We start from the raw sequence: 27120 nt of genomic DNA on the forward strand, positions 1-27120 counted from the left end.
AAAATGTCATGGGTATTGATCCAAGGTCTTGAATATCTAATTAATGAATAATGAAAACTAAATTTTGCCGAACACTGCAGGGTGGGTCAGTGTCATGTTATAGTAGAGCACTTGTTGACCTGCAGTCTGGACTGTAGCTTAGCTATAAACTGCAACTCTTTGGAGTATCGCAACTGACAATGGATGGGAATTGGTGTAAGTATAACGTGTACAGTTACCTTGCTCAAAGCATTAGCAAGATGAAATAACCTGCTATACTTAAAAAGCGAAAGTACTGACTGAGAAGAGTGTTTACATTTTAGTCTGTCTTCCTGTGTTGTGTACAAATTAAGGAGGGAGGACACTGTATCTGTAGGATCATAATTCACTTCCTGAGGCACTGTGTTGAAAAAAAGAAGAGTTACAGTAGTTATATAGGTGGGCACATTTTGCAAGAACATAAAAAGACTTGAAGATTATGGAATCTATACAAAATCTATATTGTTTTGGCCCCAGAATGAAGCCTAGTTCATGCAGACAGAAGAACTTCCTAATTTGGGGGCAGATAATGAGGTATGTACATTGGAAGTGATGCAAGTGAATAATGCAAGGAAGCAAGTTAACCTGCAATGTTCCTGACATGGTTAGCCATAGTATAGCAGTTGTTCAACACGCCTGCTAGATTAGGAAATCTGAAACTTTGGCTTGGATAAAATGAATTGTGGTGCTATGAGCTGATGACTGCTTCAAGTACCATTTTAAAACACAAGTAGGGTAATGCAATTTGAGTTCTAGAGAGAACTGTACGGAGCAGTAGAATTTGATGCCCTGTCTCTCTGCTGTCATATTGGAGTGCTACAATAGTCTTGATGCAGTAGCAGTGTAGAGGAGAAATGTGTTTTGGAACAATAGCTTGTGAAAAGAATGTACTAGTTAATGAATATAGTGCTGATCCACAGAAAGTAAACTGAGATCATGAACTGTATTAAATATTTCATGATATGGGAACAGAAGGGCAATTTAACCAAACAAAATTTTAAAATATAAGAATGTGTAGATTACAGAGAGTTCAATGATGAGACCTATTGATTGCTTTAATCTTTTATCAAACCACAATTAGAAGTTAGTTTACTAATCAGGATCGTAAAGCATCATAGAATCATAGACTTGTCAAGTTTGAAGGGACCACAAGGGTCATCTAGTCTAACCACGAATCTTCTGCCCAACCTACAGCTTTGCGAATAAGAGTTTCATGTTCCCCATGATTGAGCTAGCCTGGCTGACCATTAAACCACTATTCCCTTTTGGGGCATTACAGCTAACTATATTTTAATTAAACCAGTATGTACGTATGGTGTGTGCGTGCGTGCAAGGAGTGAGGAATATTGCTCATTCCCAGCTACGACGCTGTTGTATAGCAAGCTTGTAGTTGAGCATCTAAATTATACCTGTGTATACCAAATCTTTTGATCATGCCGCTTAGAAATACAGTACAGTGGTGCCTCGCAAGACGAAATTAATTCGTTCCGCAAGTTTTTTCTTCTTGCGAGTTTTTCGTCTTGCGAAGCACGGTTTCCCATAGGAATGCATTGAAAATCAATTAATGCGTTCCTAGGGAAACTGCTTGCCAGGCTGGCGGTGCGGAGAAGGGCTTTTCTCCCCACCGCAAGCCTTCAGGACAGGTACGGGAACAGAGGGGAAGGCGCGCAGCGCTTTCCCTCTGTTCCCGGGGCTTGCGTGGGAGGAGGGTTTTTCCTCCCCACCGCCAACATTCAGAACAGCATTCTGAATGTTGGCGGTGGGAAGGAAAACCCTCCTCCCACCCCAAGTCTTCAGGAAAGCCATCCGAAGCTGGGCGGCGGGAGAAGGTGTCCCCGCCCCCCCGCCCGGCATCGGAGCTTCGTTCCGATGCCGGGCGGCGGGAGGAGGCGTCCCCCCCCGCCTGGCATCGGAGCTTCGTTCCGATGCCGGGCGGCGGGAGGAGGCGTTCCCCCCCGCCGCCCGGCATCGGAGCTTCGTTCCGATGCCGGGCGGCGGGAGGAGGCGTTCCCCCCCGCCCGGCATCGGAGCTTCGTTCCGATGCCGGGCGGCGGGAGGAGGCGTTCCCCCCCCCCCGCCCGGCATCGGAGATTCGTTCCGATGCCGGGCGGCGGGAGGAGGCGTTCCCCCCCCCGCCCGGCATCGGAGATTCGTTCCGATGCCGGGCGGCGGGAGGAGGCGTTCCCCCCCCCCCGCCCGGCATCGGAGATTCGTTCCGAAGCCGGGCGGCGGGAGGAGGTCCGAGGACAGTGGGGAAGATGCGCTGCGCTTCCCCGCTGTCCCGGAGATTTCCCTATGGGCTGTCGTCTTGCGAAGCAAGCCCATAGGGAAATTCGTTTTGCGAAGCGCCTCCAAAACGGAAAACCCTTTCGTCTAGCGGGTTTTCCGTCTTGCGAGGCGTTCGTCTTGCGGGGTACCACTGTAATTGACATAACATTTGGCATCCTGATAATTTCTGCGTAACTGTTCACGTTTATAAGATTTTCCTGCCTTTTAATTGCGTTTGGTTGCTGCATCAGCCACACAAGCACATGGTTTTGGGGCAGGAGATAAGTACATGTTGCTGTAGATGAGGTGAATAGAAGATAGCCCGGGTGGGGGAGAGCTCTTGCAGAAAGGTAGGTAGGGCTGTTTACGTTATCTTTTGTCAGGGAAGTTTTTGATTTTCAAACTGTTCAGTCCCACAATACCTGTACTTCTTTTCTTGGTAGTTCTATACATGCTTTTTTTTTTTTTGGTTTGCATTACAGGGTTTTTAAAAAAGAAGTAGGAAACTGCAGTTTCATCAATGTAGGGCATTATACTTGTTAAATTCTGTTATATATGTGTGTGCTTGTCTGTATGAGAGAGAGAGAGAGGGGGAGATGGGTAGATGTTTTCTTTATCGTAAACCCCCCTGTGATCCTCAGATGAAGGGTGGTATAGATATTCAACAAATAAATGTGCTGTAAAAGCACTACAGAATACAGTGGTACCTCTGGTTACGTACTTAATTAGTTCTGGAGATCCGTTCTTAACCTGAAACTGAAGCACCACTTTAGCTAATGGGGCCTCCTGCTGCTGCCGTGCCGCCGGAGCACGATTTCTGTTCTCATCCTGAAGCAAAGTTCTAAACCCGAGGTACTATTTCTGGGTTAGCGGAGTCTGTAACCTGAAGCGTATGTAACCCGAGGTACCACTGTACTCAAAATCCAGGAATCCAAATGGCTAGATTGGTATACTTTGTCTGATACTCTTCCTGGTAAAGATGGATCATAAAATCATGCTGATAGCAGTTAACCAGAAATAGCTGGAACTTTTGCCCTTTGGACCTTCTGTCTTTCACATTGTTCGTTCATTCTTTGACTAATCCTTAGCTTCCAAAGTTCGCACAATTGGAGTGGGTGGAGTGGGGGAAGAGGAAAAAGGAATGGTGGCATTCAAAACAGTGCAATAGTAAATTACTGCAGTTGCATGCTACTGATAGCCAGTGAATATAGTGTGTTGAAGAGGGAAATGTGGTACAGATTAAATGAATATTGTGATTTTGGCTATCACAGATTCATTCCTTGGTTGAATTAAAAGTAAAATTGCTATCCTTTGAAATGCCTTGTGAAAAGGACAATTTCTTGACTTTCTTCTCCCTGGTTTAAGAACAGTTTCCTGATTTATTTGAATACTATGCTGTACACCAGTCTTTCCCAACCTGGTGCTCTCCAGATGTTCTGGACTACAATTCCCATTATCCCTGAACAGTGGCCATGCTGTCTGGAGTTGATGGTTGCTGAGAGTCCCAACAGCACCTGGAAGGCTGCTGTATACTTTCTCTCCTTGCAGCAGTGCAGGCACACACCCAAAGTCTAAACAAGAGGCATATGCAGCAATATCCTGACGCCTGTAGCAACTAGGAGCAAATTTGGGAACTTCAGGGGTCTGAAGGCACAAAGTTACAGCCCTCAGTCTCCTACAGATCAGCCTAGCCTTTGCTTACTGTAACATAAGTTGAGATGTGTTTCTAGATAATTTTAGAGATAATAGAAGTCTGTTCGTGAAGGTTACCTCCCCTTTAAGTTCACTGTGGCACTAAGTTTAAAATACCCCTTTCCTTTTTAAACCAGTAGTTGCTGTGCAAAGAATATGAACAATGATGGCTTGAAAACGTTGCCCATGTTGAACCTGCTTATATTTATTTAATTGTTTACTTTAGAGGAGGTGATATGTTTAAGAGCAAACAATTCTGATGTAGGGAAAGGTTGCAGTGTTTGAAACTTCATAATTTAGAGAAAATGTGAGTAACGGGGGATATGATAGAGCAGGCTTCCTCAACCTCGGCCTTCCAGATGTTTTGAGACTACAATTCCCATCATCCCTGACCACTGGTCCTGCTAGCTAGGGATCATGGGAGTTGTAGGCCAGAAACATCTGAAGGGCTGAGGTTGAGGAAGCCTGTGATAGAAGGATATAAAAGTCAGTATGGCTCTGAATAGTAGTTGCTGGGAATCACAGATGGGGAGACACTATTCAGCTTGTGTCCTATTTGAGAGCTTCCCGTAGGCATCTGGTTAGCCACTGAGAACAGATCAGATTGGCCTGATCCGGAAGAACACTTATTACATTCTTACTCTTGAACAATGTGTGCTTGTTCAGAATTTTTTGTCTATTTATACATGGACTGTAATAAGTGAGTATACATTTTTTTCAAACTTAGACTGTCACTTTGGCAAAGGTGTGACTTGCATTTGGATTCAGCCGTTGTAGAGGCTAAATTGTAGACAATGATGCTGAAAAAACTTGCATTCTTACCAAATGGAAATGTGCAGTTCACAAAACCAATAAACTTTCAGGGCTTTCTTCTCTCTCATTTGAAGTAAATCCCATGTGTCTAATATAAATCCACAATGTGTTCATCTATTCCAAGCTAGGTTATGATTCCATAATGTTCAACTCTGCAAGACAATCTGATGAAAAAAGGGAACCCTAACTATCAAAAGCTTCTATTGTGCATAGGAGCTTATTGCACATCTATGCAAAAGCATTTAAACCTCCTCTCAGTATATGCCACGTGTATTCTCTTCTGTGTTTTACTGCTAAACTGCAATGGCTGCCTGAGCAACCCCCTTGCAAAGGTGTGTTTATGCCAAGTAGGAAAACCAGCTTCTTTAGTTCCAGTATTTGCACTTGATTCTAGTTGTTGCTGGAATATATTCAATACTTTCATTGCAGTGCATTTCTTCAGTAAAGCCATGTCTACCACCAGGAGACTTCCTGGCAGGTGGGGAGCAGGTGGATACAAGACAAGCTCTGTACGGGTCTGCTTTCTGGTACTTACAGTTTGCTTGCTTAGTTTTCTGGGATGCAACATTTACCCGCCTTAAATAATGCTTTCAGTTGCATCGTGAGCAACGTTCATTTCACAACTACTATACTGCAACTTGTAGTGATGACTCCCAAGTCTCCAAAACCACACAGGAACAGCATTTGCCCATAGCCCCAGACTGCAAGAAAACTTCCGACCAAATCAGCTGTGTTCACTGAAGAACTTTATGCAATCAGGTCTTAAATTGCACATTTCCTGAACTTGGGGTGGTGGTGGGAATTGTTGTTTTAGCGAAGGGTTGGTGAACCTTTTTCAACATCATGACTGAATTCTTTTGTGGGGAATTTTCTGGCAGCCACCATGGCAGTGGTGGTTATGGCGAGAAGCAAAAGTCAGCCAATCAGTGGATGTGCTCTTGACCTTTGTACAGTAGACTGCATTCTAGCCACGCTAGCAGGTGTTTTCCACCAACCCACACAAACATTGCTCACTTTAGACAAGCCGGAGGCATTATTACAGTTCAGAGACACATCCCTGACAGGAGAAAAACACTTGAGGACAGAGTGGAGCCAGAGGTGTTTGGAAGGTGGCTTGGGCAGGGGCATGGCTTACAGAGAGGCCTGGATAGCCACATTTGGCCCCTAGACCCGAGGTTCTCTAATCCTAGTTTACACCTTGGATTAATTTGCGTTCAGGTCATAGCTATTGCTTTGGTGTCCATGTACACTTTCAGGATGGTTGAAAAACAGTGTCCCTAGAAACATACCTGGTGCCCTTTTTTTTACTTTGAGTAATTGTAGCAAATCTCAACACATCAATATATAAAGGCTTGGAACTTAACTTTCAAGCAGTTTGTAGACCTAAAACAATTGACTTGTAAACTGAGCTCTGCTGCAGTGTACATTTCCTTAATGGGTATTGGTGTCTAGTGGGCAGGATTTTCTTGTCATCCTCCTAGATCAGCTTTTCAAACATAACCAGAGCAACAAAGACCAAAAAGACCATTAGATCTTAACAGCCCCCAGTCAGTTCTCCTGAACTTGATAAAAAGTATTTGAAGCTTAAATTGTTTTGTGCTTGTCAGACAATTGATCCAATTACTTAAAAAGCATTTCCCCAGAACTTTAACTGAGGCGCCGGCAGGCTGTGCAGTGATTAGCATATAATATAACTAGAAAATTAAATTGCTGTCTTCGAAACTTTTAAGCATTCTGTTTGTCATGTAAGTTTTTACGGCTAAACAATGTGCTAAGCATACTTGCACTCATTCTTAGAGGTTTTTGGTATGGATAGGGAAGATCAAGTGCCTGTAAGCTTTGCCTTGTTTTATGGAAATTGGCCAATGTAAGCAAGCAATAGAAGAAACTAACAAGGATGTGCATAGACCACAAAATTTGGTTTAAACTCCAATATGACACTTTCACTATTGGGAAATGAAAAAACAGTGATACTTCTTCACTTTTCTGCAAAAACTTGCAGGCATAGTAAGTCCTATATACTACATAAAATCTGCTAAATTACAAGCCACTTAGTCTGCGTGGAATCTTTTTTGCTGGTCACCTTTAAAGGTTAACTTTTATTTATGGGTAGAATTGGAAAGAATTTGGTGGCAAAGGTCACTCCTTCTAAGGGGATGAATCCTGCCAAACCTCAGAAGTGATAGCTTCGGTGGTTTTCCTGCAAGACTGCCATTACAGTTTAGGAGTGTCTAAAAATGGAATCACTTACTCTCCTCTAGTACTTTGTGGGTAATAGGTCTGAAAACTGCCGACATGAAAGAGATGTCCCTGGGTAAGAAATCTGCCAAATTGCAGACAAGTATGTCATGAGGCTTTTCCACTAGGCATTTTTTTAAAGTTGATTTTTCAGTGGGAAGAACTAAAAGAGATTTGCTTAAACCATGGTTTAAGGAGCCATTTGGCGCCTAGCTTATATATCTGAGTTTTTAACACTGATTACAAACCTGGCAAAGGCTGTTACACATAAATGTCTGTTTCATGCATAATGTTAAAAAGTAACAGTTGGCTTTAACCATGGTTTACCGAGCTGGCTCACATATGTTGGTCCAAATTGTGGTTTGTTTGCCTCATTTTCGTGTCACTTCTGTGAATACCCTTCAAATGAAAATGCTGACACACACACACACACACACACACAGCTCAACAACTCTGATCAATGCTCCTCAAAAAAAGTCTAACAACTTTGCAACTTTGGACAATACAGTGGGCAGATCACTGCCAGTTTTTTTTTAGTGGGAATAGATCGCAGTCTCTTGGAAGTTGGACATCTCTGCTCTAAACTAATTAAGTTTGTTACTTATATAAGGTAGACAGCATAATTTTGAATACGAAACTATTGCTTGCTGGGGAAATCTGGTTTGGTGAATTGGAAAGGCTTGCAGTGTGTGGTGTAATTTAATTGCTGGATTAGAGGTGTTTGTGAAGGATGAGACAACTTTGTTTCTGGAAATGCAGAAGATCAGGACAGCAGTTCTCCTGAATGTAAAAAAAATATGCTAGTATCATGCTTTCTTGACAAAAGAACAAGTCAGTAATACAGTAGTGTTTCAGTGTCAAGACTGATGTGAATAAAAATGAGATCCCTTTCCTAATTGGATTTCATATACTATGTCTGGTCACCAATGTGCTTGAACCTCAGAAGATGATACCCAGAGAAAAGTCTCTGATGAGCCCAGTGACTAGGCAAATTGGTATGGGTGAAGGTGGTCACAGTTGAGCCAAACATTACTTGAAAATGTCTTCTGTTTGAGGGGAATTATCCTAATTACAAAATCTCACACTTTTAAGACATTAATCCTATTCTGCTTTGCACTTTTTAGCCTGTAGCTTAGCATGAGCGAATGAGTCATTCTCCATTTGAAATTTAATTGCTTCTTGAGATATTTTTACAAATGAGTTAAAATAGCCATGTTGACATGTGAGTAGGATTATTCTTGAAGTCAGGCAAGCTCATATTTTTGTATTACCTGCTAAATTAGCTGGTAAATGTCAATACTGAAAATAACTGATATGGTTTTGGATCTGATTTTCAGCTGGATTGTAGCTATGTAACTCAGAGCAAGCACGGTCCTGATAACATTGACCTGTGTCATTAATTATTGTATGTTTCATGATGGAGAGGTGTCCTGATAGAATAGCAGTGAAATAATGGAGACGAAAGGGGGGGGGGGTATGTCTGCTGCAGAAGACACAAGCTGTCTATTAAAGCATAGTGGAACCTCTGTGACAAAACACCCAGTGAAGCAGAAAACTGACCCACTTAACTGTTGGCATAGAACTTTGAATTTGTTAAGTGCTGGCATGATTCTATGATACTTGAGGTTTGGAAATAAGTCTTAATAGTTTTAAGTTTTAAGTGAACTTTGAAAACTGTGTGCTTGCAACAGAACACTTGAAAAGTAGTTTATACAGTCTGACATGCAAAAATTTGAGGTTAGGTATTTAAATTAAAAAAATTAAGATTCCATCTATTTGGATGTAACTGGGCTAATTTTGCCCTCTACCTCAGTTTTATAATTTATACATCAGATGGTGTGCATGCATGACTACCACAGCCCTATGCCTATCCTTTGGAATCCTTTGAAAGTGGGGGCAGATTCAAAGTGGGTGAAGACATTTCTTTACTACTTGCTAACTTGAGAGGAAGGGAGGGGGAAGTAGGAGGAGCCACTGTCACACACACATACATCCTTATCTTGGGGGGCTGCTATAGCACCTAGTTCCTTAAAAGCAACCAAGACTGATTTTCTGGGAGCAGATTAGAGTCTTTATCAAATCTCAGCTGTCTGATTGAGAAAAGGAAATGCTCTAAGCAAGACAAGTATACACAAGAGAGAGTTACCTAAAGGAAACTTGCCTTGGCTATATTCCCTGACCAGCAGGCAGGATTGGAGTTCTGGTGTTGAGTGGCGTGGAACCTGCTTCATGGCAGGCTTGAATCTATGGAGTGCCCCCAATTTCCTAGAAGTCTAGGAGGAGAAAAGGGATCTGAGTATGAGACTTGCTGAATTTCTCAGTCATTATTACAGAGGTGATTATAGCTGACAGCCTCATTTTCACTGCAAGCTACTTGTGGTAAGAATATATTTCCCCTTTCCAATCTGTGAAGCAAATTTTACATGTAATTGTTAGTTGTGCTCAGGGTTCTGTGGTAGTTAATGAGTGATCAGAAGAGTTAAATGCCATCTTGGGGAAGTCTCTCAGTGGTCAGGAAATGACAACATAGAATTCATTTGTTTTAAAATCTTAAATATTTATCTGGAGTAGGGCTTTCAAAATTTCTTGGCAAGGTCTCATTCCAGATATTCAGGCTTTGTGCGAGCTTCTTTTCATCTCCAAAACCCAATAGCTTCCATTCTACCTTGAACTTTAGTAGGGAAAATCTGTTCTGGAGTTTCTGCACGCAGAGGCATTGCATAAATACAAAGAAACATATCAGAACAAAAATAGCATGCAAGTAAGTAGCCTTTGATGGCATACAGTGTAACAGAATTGTATATACTCACTTTGTAATGCAACTTTTAGCAACATTTTATTGGTGTAATCACTTGTACCCTATATATCCTATAGATCTTATTTATGCACCAAACAAAATCAAATTTGTTTTCCCAGGCTTTTAATAATTTCAGAGTAAGCTCCCCCCCCAAAAAAAACTTGTATAACTTGTATCAAACTGCTCTATTTAAATTGTCTGCTGCAACATTACTTTACTTGATCACGTTATAATATTTTTGTTTTGTACTACTCTGCACAGGGAATATAAAATTACATTGAAGATGCAGGATGTAAAATTATGTAAATATGACTTCCTACACCACTAATTTTCTTGGTGTAATTTATTGCAGAGGTAGCCAACATAGCACCCATTTACCCCAGCATAGTTAATGGTCTGAGATGATGGGAGCTTTAGTCCAACATTTATAGGGGGGCATCTCTTGTCTGATCCTGGTGTATTTGGTAATGTTAGGCATAAAGACAACATAAGGTTTATGAAAGAATCATATGTGAATGTATAAACTTCTAGGGAGCAGTCCAAACCCAAGACCCACTGTGTTGAGCAGAGTTTGAAATAGGCAGATCTCTGGCTCAAGTGGTGCTCAGCTGTTTGAAGCCCTGATTATGGCTCATCTAGACAGATGCCAACATAAGCCCTCCATCCTGATTCAACTGTGGCTCAACTGGCTGAGCCAAAGTTGGCTGAGCCCAAGGTTGAGGTGGGGGTAAGCCCCCCCCCCCGGTAATGGAATCTTCAGGGCTGGGGGCAGGGCAGGGGAGGCTTACATCACTCCAAATGCTATTTACCTCAGTCACATGACTTATCAATCCAGAAGCGGGTGGTGTATGTCAAACTGTATTTTAAAAGCTGTTTCCCCTCTGCCAGATTTGGGCTGACTAATCTAGCAGAATGGAGTTTGGAATTAGGGTAAATTACACTGGCATGATGCTGGCTCCTTGTAGCTTGGATTGCTGTTAGTTCTGGAATAAAACATTTTAACTTGGGCACAATATCTGGGAAAGCGTAATAGCAAGTTGGCAGTAGCTATCATTGCTAAGAGGACTTGTATAACAAAAGCTATCAGTAATGAAACATACCAAATTGATAGTTCTTGCTGGATTTAATAGTCTCATCAAGTGATGAGTGAACTTGTCCCAGTCAGGCTCAAAAATTGAACAGCCTTGGAAAATAGCTTGTTTTTCAATCTCTGCCTGGTGCTCATTTCAGATTATCAACCCCACCCCCACCCCGTGATATCACCGGAAAATGATCAGGTCCAGTCACTCTTCCACAAGAGTCCAAATGTTGGGGTGTTGCAAAATGTAGTTACTGACATGAGTCAGTAGTGTGGGAAAAGTCTACTTTTCTCCATTCCTTTCAGCTCTTTAGCAGCATGCCAGACATTTGTGGAGAGAGCTGGGAGAGTAGTCTTGCTTCACTGCTGGAGCAACAAAAATGTAAGAGAGAGCTTAGAACCAGTGAAGGGTGGTTGAGTTGGAGGCAGGGACAAAGGGAGGACTTAGGTTCCTCTCCAGCTTAGATTTTAGACCAGAATGATTGCTTTGTACTGAGGCTAGCAATTAAGCTTTTCTTGGGCTTATATCCCAAACACTGTTTGGATAAGTCTGATAAATCAAAAGTCTCACCCTAAAGTGCAGTTGCTTGGGCTAACCATTTGTCAGTTAACCCTGTTGGAAGAGAATACTGCAGTGAGTTAATTTGGTGGAAATAGTAAAGCAGCCCATTTTAAATCAAGATTTACTGTAAATCCTGCATTCCATGTGTCCTCTTACAATCCACTTTCTCATTATACCATTATACACTTTTATTGTTGAGTAGTATGTTTTACTACATTTCTGTATGAACCTGTACAAAGACATTATAAAGTGTTTCGTTTTGCTGACTCCAAGCTAATACTAGTTTAACTTCTGAGGGCATGCTTGTTTCATAACCATTCTTTTCTGAAATGTTTGTCCTACGAGCAGAGACTTTATGACCTTTCTGATCTCTTCATTAAAAAAGGGATATAGTGTCAGTACTGTGTTGTCAGGGGCAGTTCCTGAATACTTTTATAATGCCTTATCTGTTATTGAGAAGTATGTGGCTGCTAATATTCAGTAGAAATATATATTAATTACTTGTTTCACCGCAATCATGCATAGTTTTGACAGACATAGCAGTACAAATAATTTTTAAAGTGGGTGGCTTCCCAGTATCCCAGGAGATACATGGGAGGGAGATATTCCTAATATACTGAGACAGATAATTTAGAGCTTTAAAGGTCAAAGAAACATCTTGAATGGCATCTGGAAGCCAGCAACATTGCAGTTGCTGCAGGTACTGTTATGTGACCCTGCTATCCTGTATCAGGCAGGAGGCAAGTTATTGCATTTTGTCCAAGCATAAATTTTCTAAATGCTTTAAGGCAATCAGATGCATGTTGTGTAAAGATTCCTTTTGTCTAGATATAGCAGACTGAATGCAAATAGTAAAAGACTTGTGTTGGCTATATCTGTCACTCATTTAACTAATATCAGAGACAGAGCCAAAATCTCTCCTGGACTGCAAGCATAATTGACAAATGACAGCAGAATAATCAAATACACCTCACTGTCCCCTGCAATATAAGGGCCTGGTGACTTCTGTTTCAGTGTATCTGAAGGAGTGTGCATGCACACTAAAACTTATACCAAGAACAAACTTGGTTGGTCTCTAAGATGCTACTGGATAATTTTTTTAGATATGTCTCCTGCAATCTGAGGACTAAAATGAATTTTATCTGTATTCAGCTTTAGCCAAAGTACAGCTATCAGACCTGAGATAAGAACTAAAACTGACACTCGTAGATTTGATAAAAATGGAATTGTCTGATTGACAGGGTGATGATGATAACCCCATAACAGACCTATGAATCATGCCATTTAGCAATTTCATAGAGATGTTCAAAGGGGCAAGGTAGATTTTTGGAGCACTCCTCTTATCAGCTTCTAGGAAGCTGATTCATTTGCCCATCCCCACACCAAAAACGACTTGCAAAACAAATAACAACAACCTAAGATGGAGCCAGTTATACCTGCTAAAACCTGCAAATTAATCAGTAGAACTGACTATTCCTAGTATCCAAGGTTGCTAGGGAGAGGTTTAATACAGTGAAGTTTTTCCTCCTGTTAATATTTTAGGTGTATTTTGGTCAGGTTAATATTTTGGTCAGGTTACCTGAGTGTAATCCAGTGCAGCACATGTGTGGTCAGTTGTGTCTGTAAAATTGGGAAGCAGATCAGGGTTTGCTTGGCAGATGTGAAGTTCTGTGCCATCTCCAAGGAAGGGAGTCTTGGGATGTGCATCAAAACTCCTCCAAAATGATCATTCCGACTGACTTAAATGCCATGCCTAAGACCCTCTGTGTCACACTAGTCAAATGCCAGGCACAAGACCATTTGTCAGAACAGTCCAGAAGTCTGATAGGAATTGAGTGGTAAAAGGTAAAGGACCCCTGGACAGTTCAGTCAAACCTGACCATGGGATGTGACGCTAACCTTGTTTCAGGCTGAGGGAGCCAGTGTTTGTCCACAGACAGCTTTCTGCATTATGTGGTGGAGTGGCTGATGGCATAAAGATGCAAAGTTGACTGTATTCTGCAGGGACTGCCTATACATAAAGAATATCAACTGCCTTTGAAACATCACCGTGGTGCTGCACCAAGTACATAGCCAGAACCAATGGTCAATATATATAAGGTAGGCAACCTCCTACCAGATGAGGTTATGAAGTTCTGCTGCTTTGTTCATTACTGATCTTGCATCAACAAGCTAGAAAAGGATTAGTTACAACCTTTTGGCTGAAGGGATGATTGAAGTGTTTCTTAGTACACATGTCTGAGATGAGTGCTTTTTTTCTGAGGTATTCAAGGGTACACAGTACAGTGGTACCTCAGGTTACATACGGTTCAGGTTACATACAGTTCAGGTTACAGACTCCGCTAACCCAGAAATAGTGCTTTAGGTTAAGAACTTTGCTTCAGGATGTGAACAGAAATCGTGCTCCGGCGGTGCGGCAGCAGCAGGAGGTTCCATTAGCTAAAGTGGTGCTTCAGGTTAAGAACAGTTTCAGGTTAAGAACGGACCTCCGGAACGAATTAAGTACTAAACCCGAGGTACCACTGTACTGGCAAACACAAACCCAACCAGTGTTAACAATGTGGCATTTACTGTAGCAACTTCATGGTGAGTAACAGCACCTCCCCCTCCTTTCTTTTTTTAAAAGCACAGTTTGAGATGCTTTTTACTCCTAATACTCATGTGCCATTCACTTTTCCAATTGTGACCCTCTTGGTTTCCTTCTCATGCATGTTGTTGGCTAATTCCTGGTTCTGTTGAACTCCCTGAAGTGATTTCTGTACTTGAGCGGTAATCCTCACCCTTAAGGGCTTTAAGTCCCCTTGCTGCAAGAGAGATCTAAGAATAGAATGTTGGGCTCCACTTTTTAGGCTGTTTTACAGTAATGTGTTTTTATCCAAACATATCTAAGGTTCCTTCTAGCTGAGAAACCCAAGAGTTCAGTTGTTCTGGAACTGAACTTTATGGCATAGATACTAGCTGAGCATTTTCTAGGATCCTGACTTCTGCATTCAAAGCTCTTAAATAACTTTTAAAATCCCTGCAAGGAAGCTGGAGGGGCCAGCCAGATGGAGATGTCAGGCACCAACCTGGCTCCCAGAGATCTCTGCCTGGTCAGAGTTGGACACATGCCAGTCGCAAAGTGCGCCTGGCACCTGATTAATTTCAAACACTGATTTGAGGCAAGTAGCAATTGTTCCAAGAATCTTAAGTTGTCAAGTCCTCTGTCCAAGCTATACTCCATAGGTGGATCAGTTGCTAACGATTAAGGTAAAGGTAAAGGTACCCCTGCCCGTGCGGGCCAGTCGTATCCGACTCTAGGGTTGTGCGCTCATCTCACTTAAGAGGCCGGGGGCCAGCGCTGTCCGGAGACACTTCCGGGTCACGTGCCCAGCGTGACAAAGCTGCTCTGGCGAGCCAGCACCAGCGCACCGCACAGAAACGCCGTTTACCTTCCCGCTATAAAGCGGTACCTATTTATCTACTTGCACTTAGGGGTGCTTTCGAACTGCTAGGTGGGCAGGAGCTGGGACCGAACTACGGGAGCTCACCCCACCATGGGGATTCGAACCGCCAACCATACGATCAGCAAGTCTTAGGCGCTGAGGTTTTACCCACAGCACCACCCGCGTCCCTCTTGCTAACGATTACCAGTCCACAAAAGAACTTTGTACTTACTTACCAAGCTGCCTGCAGCAGATAAAAACATGCATTCAAAGGACAGATAAAACTTTACACCAACCACACACACTGCTTCAGATCCGTTTCTCCTGGATAAATATGATTGGCCTTTGTACCTTGAATATATAAAGATAAAACACTTGTTCTAATGGAATGATTTGATTTTACCACTTCTGTTTTTAAAACTGATGAATCTCTCACGTACAACTTTTTTTCTCTTGCTTTTACTTATAAAAATTCCACTGTGAGAAGCAGTATTCTAAAGCTCCAGTTCCAGTTTTATTCACTTGGGAAAGTTTGAAACTCATGTGGTAGTGAAATGCATTTTAAGATCTTTTTTGTGGCAGAGGCTTTCATAGTAAAGTCATGGTTTAAGGGTCAGCATACACTTTAGAACACCCAGATACAATTTTTGAGTTTGTATCTGATTTTAAAGGTTAATGGAAACACATGGCAGACTAAAGAAATCAAAGCCACAATTCATGCTAAAAATAGTTAGCTAAGCTGAAATAGACCTTAAACCTGCAGTTTTGTATATGTTGCACCCATTTCATTTGGAACAGACGCTCTTACTATATGCCTGGACGGACTGTGTACTGTGAATAATGCTCTTTTGCGCAGGGCTGTTTTTCATGCCATCTGAACATGGACTTGTCGTGTGTTTCCCGCCTAACAAATCACAAGCGATAGTCAGCGTTTGTTCTTGGCTTGCTGCTTGTGGCTTGATAGTGGGCTATAGGGAGCAGAATCCACAGCTCCATACCGTATGAGAACCTGCATATTCATTAGGTGAGCCGAGCATTCTTCTTGTGCTTGAGAACATTGGGCTTTTTGCTCTCCAGAAGCAAGTTCATAATGGCAGATTTATGCAATACTATTTTTCATTTCATAATGAAATGAAACGAACTCTAAGGATAAATACTTCTGCCCAGCTGCCTTCCATTTACCTTCTGTGGCTGACAGGAGGGGTTTGTGAGGGCAGAGTTTGAGTGGAACAGGTAGGAGAAGCTTGAAGTGTGTAGAGCTGATGGAAGAAGGTGCAATGAGAGTGGCTTGGTAGAGGGAGCAGGAATTGTACTATTCTGACTCCCTGGAGGCACCAGTTACCCCTGTCCAAACCCTTCTGTTGACTTCGGCTGTGCAATAAACCTGCAACTTACACACATTTAACTTCTGCACATTTAGCTTTACGCACTCAGAAATTGTAAAAAAATTAAAAGGGGGCAGTTGTCTGGGGAACAAAGTTTTTGGCAATCCCGTCAGCTGTTGAACCTATTGTGCAGTGGTAGGCAAACTAAGGCCCGGGGGCCAGATCTGGCCCAATCGCCTTCTAAATTCGGCCGGTGGACGGTCCTGGAATCAGCGTGTTTTTACATGAGTAGAATGTGTGCTTTTATTTAAAATGCATCTCTGGGTGATTTGTGGGGCCTGCCTTGTGTTTTTACATGAGTGGAATGTGTGCTTTTATTTAAAATGCATCTCTGGGTTATTTGTGGGGCATAGGAATTCGTTCGTTGTTGTTTTTTCAAAACATAGTCCGGCCCCCCACAAGGTCTGAGGGGCAGTGGACCAGACCCCTGCTTAAAAGGTTTGCTGTTGTGTTTTGGCTATACACAATTTTGGCTTTAGCACGCTCCCCAGAACGTAACCCTTGCGCAAGTTGCGGGCATGATCCTGTTAAAATGTTTCTGAGCAAAAGTTGCATGGTATGTTGATAACCTAAAGCAGAGGGAATGTCTAGTAACTAGTGATAAAAGCAATTGAGTTCTTACATGTATCGTTCCTGTTAAGTTCTTAACAGCATGCAGCTGTTTGGCTTTGGCAAGCAGTAGAACTCAGGGTGTGGTTCTAAAATACACAGTCTTTAAGTTATTGGCACTACTACAGCTTTTTCTTCTTTAGAATTCAAAACTGAGCATGCCTTTATGTTTAAGTCTCTAAAACTTCAAAAATGTGTGCCATCAAACGGCAGCAATCAGTATTGACTCTTGGATCCTCTCAACCTGTAATGATAAGGAAGAATAGGGTTGTATTGTTACTACAGTTTTTTAAAAGAACTTTTATGCTATTATGTTTCTTACAGAAGATGCATAAAATGCTAAATAAAAGCGTGTGCCATAGAAGAGCTTTCTGTAAAACCTGGCAGACTGAAGAGTAACAGATTTTTATCATATATAGCTCGGGCCAAAAATGAATAGCTTTTTTAAAAAGCTACTTGATGTAAAGATGTGAAAGTTTTGCTACAACTTGTGGGTGGAAAGGGGATCAAGTTAGGCTTGTAAGTAAGCCTGAAAAAAACAAAGACAAAAAGCAATTAAAAGTTTTGTTTTCCTTTGTAAAATCTGGAGCTTGTAGCAAACCATCTGTTGCCCTGGAATAACCCCTTAATTCATTTAAACCATTTTTGTGTGCACATTCAAGAAGTGTCTCTGAGGCTGAAATAACTATAAAGGGGTTGGGGTGGAGAGGCTGGTGAAATAATGGAATTGGACTCCTCTCTGTGTGTCTGCTCTGAAGTTGTGAAGGATATAGTACAGCTGTAAGTTTCCTTAGACTAGGTTTAGTTGTCCATTCTTTCCTCCTGCCTGCTGAGAGTCACTGAGTCCAAGTTAAAAGTTTGATCTTTTTTGTAACTATTAAATCATATGTCCTGGGCTAGTCTGCCATTTTACTCCTTTCCTAATTATTTGGACAACGAATGGTAATCGGTTTTGAAAGTAGTTTGGCAGCACTAGTATTACTTGAAAGGAAGACCGATGTTCGGCTAGTGAAGGGGATGTGGTGTGCATTTTTAGAAGTGCAGATAAAGGAAAAGTTGTAGAATACTTAAGAGTAGTTATGATTAAAAGTAAATCAAAGTTGGTTGAAATCCATAATCTTTGGTTTCTGTTGCAGTACATAATGTTTTCTTGTTCTGGAGTTAAGGGAATAGTTTCAACATAATTTGAAGAAGCTGCTCTGGAGTTACATGAGATGTGTCTTAAATTGTTGCATTTTGCTGGATGGACTATGCAGATACGCATTTTTATTAAAGTGAGAGAGGAATAAGGTGAAAAGAGGCTGATGGTATTCCAGAGGAGGGAGTATTCTATCTAGCTGTTCACAAACTTAGCATCAGTACTCCTAAGTAACAGGAAAATTTCAGCTTCTTATAGTGAGAGAACTTGGAAAAATATATGTGCTGCTTCTATATTTCCTTTGTTTGTGATCTTGCTCTGATAGTTTCAGTTCTTACATGTCTAGTTGTGACTGAGAATTTAACTTGGTCAAGCTCTCAAATCCTATTCAACAAGATTGTGGTGGTAATAGATCAGCTGTTCTTGTGTTATGGAAGGATAGTTCACTGCACTTCAAACTCCAATAGTTTGCATCATTCATAGCCTTGACATCTCTATCTGAAAAGCCAGGTTGCAGAGATAGGTGAAATCCATTTTTATCAAATCCATTTGCTATAATCCTTCCGTTACCTGCCAGTTCACTTTTTTAAGCTTTAAAGCTTATTGATGAGCTCTCTGTGTCCCTGCTGTTGAAGGCTGTGACCGGTGGATATCCAAACTTCTCAGTTCAAATGTTAAATATTGCACAACTGTACTGTGTTGGTAATAACCTCAGATATTCTTACAAGGTCCTGGTTCTAACAGTGTCCTTTGTGCTGACACTGCCTCATTTATAGTTCTGTCCATGCAACACACATGAGTGGCAAGGGCATGTTGAATCCCACAGTTAAGAAGCTTCCTTTACCTTGTGATTCACTAACTGAGTAATCTTAACTGTGTGCAGGTGCAGAGTTAATTTTCCTCTTGGACTGGTGCAGCAGAGTGGCCTATATTGGGTAGCTCTAAGGAAGATGGACTGGTTTCAGATCCAGTGGATTCATAGCTGGCTCTGCTCATCCCCAAAATGCCAATGGAAGTTTCACAACAGCCTGCAATTTTGGGTGCAGCAGGGTCTTTTTGCAGCAGCAAAGGGAAACCTCTGTCAAATCCCAGCCCCTACCAGCACCACATAATTGTTCCTCCCATCCTCAGTAATAGTATATTTTGGCCACCAGGCATTTCATGCTGACTGTAGAAGTCATAATATATGCACTGTCTTCTGAAGCTGGGTGATGTACTGATTCAGGCCTGATGCACACATATCACTAAACCATGATTTGTTCAGCCACAGTGTTGCTTGTTTGGCTACTCCACCCCAGATGTTCAGCAAGATAAAAATCATGAAGAAAGAACCGCTGGACAACAAAATAAGCTTGGAAGAAACAAGCAGTGCCTTGTCTGATTGTCTGTTAGATGACTTGTGATTTGAACATGCCACAGTTGAAACAAACCATGGTTTAGCATTCTGTGCAGACGCAGCCATTGTGGGTGGAGAGAAACCATTTAGTATATGCTAGGCAGTTCTGTATTTGCAGAAGGGCAATGCCTATATCTTTGCTATGGAAGTTATTTGGGGTGTATCCATTCATCTCGGATAACAAGGCATGACACAACATGTGCCTACTGATAAATTAGAAGCCAGTGGAAAAACTGCCCGTTCATCTTCCTTCTCTGAAGGCTTCAGTCTGAGCAGTTCAGCAGCTATGTTAATAGCTTTCAATGAAACAGTCTGGTCTCTGAGCAACAAGCAGTCTTTCGGCAGCTTTGACCAGGTGCCATTTGATAAATTTGCTTCATAGTTTGTTCACCTTGGAATATACTTGAACTCAACAGATGAATTCATTATGCCTTGACATGTTTGACATATTCTGCTAAAATGTTAGGCTTGGGGGGGATTCTGTTTATTAAGTTGTTTACCAGCATGTTGTTAAAACAGATAGGTTCAAACATATGTGCTCTTAAGATACTCTTCATAACAATCACTTGTAATAGCTTGGCTTCTAGTCCATACATGATGCAATTGTTATAGTAACTGAGAGGGTATCCTATCATTTACTGTACAATTAATGATCATTTGCTGCCAATTATATTTTAGCTTTATTGGTTTGGATTGCAATGGCTGCAGAGCTATGGTGCTGAAAGCAGTTTCAGGGGCCAGCCTGCATCTTTTAATAATAAGATAGGTTTTCACTTCTGGGGTTCAGACACTATCAAACTGTGTACCAAAGTTGCTTCCTGTGCTGTAAACTTCCTGTCATCAGATCATGAAAGGCACCTCAGGTAATAACTAGGAATTCATACGTGGGTGGAAGTGTTTGCTTTGGCAAGCAGCCTTAGTAACACCAGCATACCCAGGATGCTGGCAGACTGCTTTCAATACTTGACATTGCTGGGATACTGAAGAGTAACTTACTGGCTTGCTAGAAGGTAAATGTACCTTCTGAAAAAGTCAGTGACAGGTTGTTTTGAAATTCATATTGGGTTTATGTTCACCTTAGTCCTTCAGTAATGTTACATAACCCAAAAGGGTTATCAATTGCATCCATAAATCTTTTGTTTTAAAAAATTAACATGGGCTGAATGGCTAGGTAAAGGTAAAGGGTAATAGCTATAAATGCATTCTAATATAAAGTAGCCGAAGTACTGAGGTAAATACTAATTTCCATAGATTGTCAAAATATAAATTTCATTAGCTATAATGTTTGTTGCTTAATTCATTAAGGAGTCTAGCAGGTCAGCTAGGAAGCTATTCACAGTGGTGACCTCTGTCAAGCTTCATATTTTGGTGTTATGTTGGTCCATGCTTTCTTTTGTGGAAAATAGTGACTTTGAATGTACAGAACTGTATGGGCATCACTATAATGCCAAGGGTATTCTGTGGTGTCTGAACATGTGTGGGTGATCTCCACAGAGGCATAATAGATCTTGTGTTGTATAAGGCAGAGACTTAAGTATGAGGCTTGAATAGCATTTTAGAAATAATTTGCAATACAGTATTGGAGGCTTTAGGAAATGTAAGCCTTTCTCATGAACAGGAATGGCAGAAAACCTACGTGCTTATGGAAGGGGCATCATCTTGTGTCAGGAGATGAAAATGGAAGTGGAAGATGGATCAGTAATAACTTGAATATGTGAAACAATAGACAGTTTGATCATAGCCACTTAAGCTGGTCCTGAAGCACATGCCACAATGCTTTCCTTCGCTCTTCCCCCAAGGTATCCTCTTAACTACTGCACTGACATGAAAGGAGCACATTTCTATGGGTTCATCCAATTATATACAAGGTCAGCATCCTGGGCTGCTGATTCTATGGAAAAGAGACATGCAATTGGCCTCTGTGCATGTGCCTGTGAGCCTTCCAAGGTTATATAAGCACCAGGGGATGCACCAAGGGATGAACCCATGGAAAAGCCTTCCCCATGTTAGTGTAATATTAAAGGACTGCCTGAGCAAACCTTTTACCATGTTGGAGAAATATGGTAGATTGGTTCATTATTTATATTGAGATCCGAGTTCAATTTTCATTTAAACCATGTCCTTTTTTGTAGGGCACAAGAACTGAGCAATGAATAAATTACGACAGAGCTTCAGAAGAAAGAAAGATGTCTATGTCCCTGAAGCAAGTAGGCCACATCAGTGGCAGACAGATGAAGAAGGGGTTCGGACTGGCAAATGCAGCTTTCCTGTTAAGGTAAATATATTTACTCTTTTAAGAACTGCAGCAAACTTCTAAATCCTGTTTGTGTTTGGATCATGCTAACAATAGTTACGTGGAAGAATGTTTGTATTTGTACAAATCCTGTTTCTTGTCTATGCACACATTTTCTTTATAGTTCTTCCCGTATATAAAATATCGCTGGGGCTGACTAAAGAAATGTTGGTTAAAGAAAGAATCTTACAAGTTTTGCTTGTTTAAATTGGCATACATTAGCACATGTATAAAGCTATAGTCCGAAGAATAAGCATATTTTGTTATTAAATTATACAATAGGCATCTTAAATGCATTTGTTATATAGGGAAGGGGTAATGTCTCTTTAAAGGTTAATTGGAGAACCTTTTAATCAAAAGGGTATTCGCTGATTGATCAAAGTAGTTAAACATGACATCATGCAGCCATAATTTTTTTCCAAATGTCTTCCATGCTAGTCAGATTATTTTTTTTAAAAGTTCATTATAGAAAGTTGCTAGCTAAGCCAAGGGTGTGATTTACACTTTTGGAACAGTGTTAAAAATTATTGTTCTCTGTTTCTCACAGCAAGTCTCACCCTTTAGTGGATAACTAATTTTTTCATGCTGCTTAGTAGTGTTAAACACCCTTTAGCAAATAGGAATGGCTGTTTTAATGGTTCTCATAAATCTGTATTGTGTGTCCTTGAGTTGCTTCAACAGAGGAGGTAGCAGATTAAAGAAAGAAAATAGCATTGTGCTTTTTGAATCTGTTTAAGTGGATATGAAATAAGGGAACAGGCCAGAATATGAAAAGAGTAGGCAACTCTGATGCTAAGAGGCCTATGTCTTGATATGGTGCTTATACTGATCCATATTCTACACTGGTGCAACAGTATTCTTACCAGCAGCTCACGGTCATGGCTTTTATATCTTTTGTCCCAAACTACCTCTTTCCACCTTATATTGGTGTTCGCAATCAACTGTATCAGGTAGCTCTTATTCCGTTTCTTGCAGGAGTCACACACATATGGAATACACACAAGAATGCAATAAATAATTTCTGTAGATCTAATGGGGATACTTTTGTTGCAAACTGACTGCTTACAAAGCAGATATTCAGTAGAAAAGTGTTTTTATCAGTTATCCAGGCTAATAATAGTACAGTCTTATTTCCCCCTAAATTCTATTTTCTTACACTTGTTTTTTAGTAGAGGTGGTTTTATTTTGTATTTGCCTTTCCTACTCCATTAAAGTAGGGCTGCATTTATAGAAGTAGAGCTGCATTTATAGAAATTAAACTCTTTTCAGTAAGTAGAATGCTTACTTTTTCATCTGTGTTTAGTACAGTTTCAGCTGGCTTGATGTTTGACCTTTGCAGTACTGCCTTTGTGGTACTGTTGGTGTGAGATAAGCATTCAGGAGTGGTAAAGTAAATGTTAATCTTCTGACTTGCGGCAAATGGTATTATTATTATTATTATTATTATTAATTATTATTATTTATTATTATTATTATTATTATTATTATTATTATTATTATTATTAAGAAGACTCTATTTCCACCAATGTCATTTATTTGTCATTGTGTTTATAAACCTCACTGGAACATTAAATAGGTAAGTAAATGAGGAGACGTAAGATGCATTTTCCAGTGTCAGAATGTGTACCTCCAACTGAATATCACACACCCATACCTGACCAGAAATATAAGAGCATGGTTTTATAGAGTACCGAGAAGCTTTATATAGCAAGAAGATACCTGCTTTTTTTGCTTTTTAAAAACAACAGTGGAAGTCTTGCTGAATAGAAGAAATTGGAAAGAAGCACAAGTTAATGGGCATTTGTGAAGACCCCCAAATTGCAGAAAAAATGGATTTGGTTTGGCTTTCTTTACTTTTTCAAAGAAATATGGATGATAGTACAGTCTTGCATACAAGTCAATCTACAGTTTGTAGATGCTTTGCTGACCTCTTTGAGGGTTGGAACCTTGAACTTATTCTAAGAGTGGTGGACAAAATCATACTACTAAATAGCTGTGTTTGTGGCATGGCATTGGGAGGATGGGACAATTTCCCCCGCCCCTCAATGAGGATCACTTTTGGTTCTGTGGCTGCTGCTTGCGAATCTTTCTATTTGATCCTACAAACTACAGTGTAAAACTCTTCATTCTTGACGTTTTAAGCACATGAGGTGTTCAAGCTACCAGTCCAGTTCTAAATGCCACTGTTCTGTAATAGAATGGTAGCCATAACATGGAGACCTATCCTACTTGCATTTGAATGGACTTGAACATATGAACTTTGCTGAACTAGGTACTGATGAATTGAAATTATTCCACTAGTACCAATAATTGCTTAGAATTGCATATCTTCTCTCTGCCTCATTTTTATTGGCGTGGGATGGGGAAGAGTTGGGCTTTCTCAAGCTTATGAAATAGGTGTAAGAACTTAAATAATTTCTGTAACGCTCTGTGCAATTAGGAACTTAAGATTTCATTCCTATTAGAAATAGGCCAACAAATAGGGCCTTTAGAATAAATCAACTTTATTTAATCTTGACACCTTTTTCCTTGCCTATTTGCATGAGGTAAATTGCCAGGCAAAGTATTTAGATTAAGCCTATATAATTAGTAACAGTGCTATGGTCATTGGGAATGTATAATAGTTTGCATACTGTAGTTCCTTGATGAAATATAACATCCCTTTTTCAGAATGAAGACTGGCTGGACATACAAAGTCATTTTGTATAACACTGCAGCAGTCATGTGCCAGCGTATTAGCCCCATCCATAACAGCCTGTTAAAAATGAGGAGCTGATTCTAGAGCCTTGTTTAAATAAATGGCTTGTCAGTAGTTGGCATTATATTAGTTTTATCTATGATATAGTACATCATAACAAGTAGAATTAGACTGATCACCCAGAGAAGATTCTTCAGTATTATAAATTCTAGGATTAATGGAAACCACAAAATCATTTGTTGTAAGGAAAGACTGTCTTAACCATGTCTCAAGACAGCACTTGGAAGGTTTACTATTTATGGACTTGGGTGGAAGGGCGATAAAATGGCAAGATTTCATTGGTCCGAGGACAGTGGCTGTGCCTGGTGATATAAAGATCTTTTAAATCCTTCTCACAATCCTAGCTGCTATGTGGCCTGTTTAAAAATCACATGGCTGTGTTCTGAGTCATAGTTTTGTCCATAGACTTATATTTTGTCTGAATTATGTTGAGGGTGTATAGTATGTGTGAAAATACTGGACTACTTAATCCAGCTGATGCACGAAGATAAATACAACTACAAAGTGCTGGTTTAGTCCAATTATTCTAATCGGTGCTTTTCCCCTCCACTCTCCCTTTCAGTATCTGGGACATGTGGAAGTAGATGAATCAAGAGGAATGCATATATGTGAAGATGCTGTGAAGAGACTGAAAGCTGTATGTATACTTATTAAAATATTATTTTAAGTATGCAATTGTTTTCCATTTACAGAGGTTTTTGTAGGGGAATTTAAATAGCTGCCTTAAAGCAGAGCTTATGATTGCAGAGGCATACCAGTACAAATTAGAAGAACTAAAACCATTGCTCTGTCCTGGTCAAAGTAGCTATTCTGTGTTCTTAAAACAGTTCTGAAAGACTTAGGCTTATTGCTGTGGTTTTTTTTTTAAGGAGACCTCTCTCGGAAGTATGCTATTTGTGCTTCAAACAAATGCCGCTATCTTTATATTAAGCTGGTTAGCTTTTTGGATAGTTATTCTCTGTGCTATATGGACTGGGACTGCCATAGCATGTATGTGCTTAGAGGCATTCACTTTACTGCTGTACTTAGGTGTCCAGATGGTTAACTGATACTAGCTGTAAGGAGTGTTTACTCCTCCTGATACCTGCTTCCACTCATGACTGAAGATGGGGGAGAACTGGAAAAACCTCTCTTGAATATTTGTAGTGATCAGATTCCTCACTAAGAAGAAAAACATGCCATATAAGATCTTCTAAATTAGGGGTGGGGAAACTCTGGCCTAGGGGGCCTCTTTATACTCCAGCCAAGCCATGTCCGCCTGCCCTACACCTGATGCATACACCATCAGAAGTGGAGCAGGTAAAGAGGCGGGGAGTTGGGTGAAAGGGACTTTGCAGGCACCCCCAAACACTGTGCTTTCTAAGCCCTGATTAATAGCTGATTGCCATGGCTTAGAAAGCCTTTTGCATGCTTTGCAAAGGCAAAAAGGATCACCTGGTATCATTGTGACATCAAGTGATTGACAAGAGATTGGGTCCGCCTCCTTGAACCTGGCTTGGCAGGGTTCCAGCCCACTGGCTAAATTCTGTTCTGCATCCCTGTTTTAAATGGAGTAGCTGACTTTTGACACCCACTGATTACATTTTTTTAGTTGTTTTTGTGTTCTTCATTGACTGCATCAATAAATCTTAAGCCTACGACAAAATACTAAAAAGATTTTTAAAAGGTCCTCTTGCACGCGAATATAGTGATTTCAGACTCAAACCTGTTGTTTCCTTCTCTCAGTCACAGACAAGAGGATGAAAAAATGGGCTTTGAGCTTTTGAATGAACTCCAGTGATCTGATTAGATGCCATCCTCAATTTCTCATTGTTCTTAGTCTTGATCATTTTGGAAGATGTGAATGCTATACTCCACAGAGCATTTCAGGGCAGGAAGAAGTCTCAGACCTGTTAGTATAAATGATGCTCTCCATATTTTTTTTTGGGGGGGGGGAGCAAGCAGATTGTCAAATTAGTTAGATGAGTGTCTGGTACAACTAAATACAAAGTGATCAATAAAACTATCCCCCCCCCCCATTTCTAAGCCCAAAGAGACAGATGTTTAAAGTTGTGCGTATAACACATTTGGCACACTGCACACTACATTTCTGGAATCAAAGAACATAACTTCAGTCTTTGAATTCCCTGTTCATGTCCATAATTTAAACAAAATGGTTGTGTACTATATCCAGTGAAGATCACTCTGAAATAACAGTCACTTGAAACCACCTATTACACACACATGGCACATGGAAATCACAAGACTATGGGCCTTCCTTGTGTGGCATTCAACACTATTTCTACTGAAATCTTAAGCTCATACAGCTTTCACTTATACTATTCTATATAGATTAACTGATTCTGTCAGACCATTTGTACATAAAGCCAATTGATATTGACTTTAGCGCTGCTTTTCTAAAATATTGATGTATTTCACTCCTCTCAAGCCACTTCTACTGATTACTGAGGAGCATTCTCATATTGAGACTTCAAATGTCAACCAAACATCAAATCATTCTTAAGTTGTTGCTTTTTGTTTCTGTTCATAAATGTGGATTTTCTTTGTTAGCTTATACCCAGGATTTTGTTTTGTCGACTGAACTTCCATTTTCGCAGGGCAACCGTGTCTCTTCCAATACAGTAGAACAATTTCCTCTCAGAACAAGTCA

General features: G+C 40.6%; 1 protein-coding gene across 5 annotated transcripts in view; it reads left to right on the forward strand.

Moving 5' to 3' along the window:
- Positions 1 to 27120, forward strand: part of NUMB (NUMB endocytic adaptor protein) — a 60484-nt gene that overhangs the window by 13024 nt on the left and 20340 nt on the right. For all 5 annotated transcript variants that reach the window (XM_080992233.1, XM_080992236.1, XM_080992235.1 and 2 more), the window contains exons 2-3: positions 21552 to 21694; positions 25033 to 25107. In XM_080992233.1, coding sequence (XP_080848359.1) covers positions 21569 to 21694; positions 25033 to 25107 — 201 coding nt within the window. In that variant the 5' untranslated portion in view covers positions 21552 to 21568. The remainder of the gene's footprint in view (positions 1 to 21551; positions 21695 to 25032; positions 25108 to 27120) is intronic.

This window comes from Podarcis pityusensis, assembly GCF_964106645.2.
Source record: "Podarcis pityusensis genome assembly, chromosome: 1".
In the NCBI taxonomy this organism is placed as follows: domain Eukaryota; kingdom Metazoa; phylum Chordata; class Lepidosauria; order Squamata; family Lacertidae; genus Podarcis; species Podarcis pityusensis.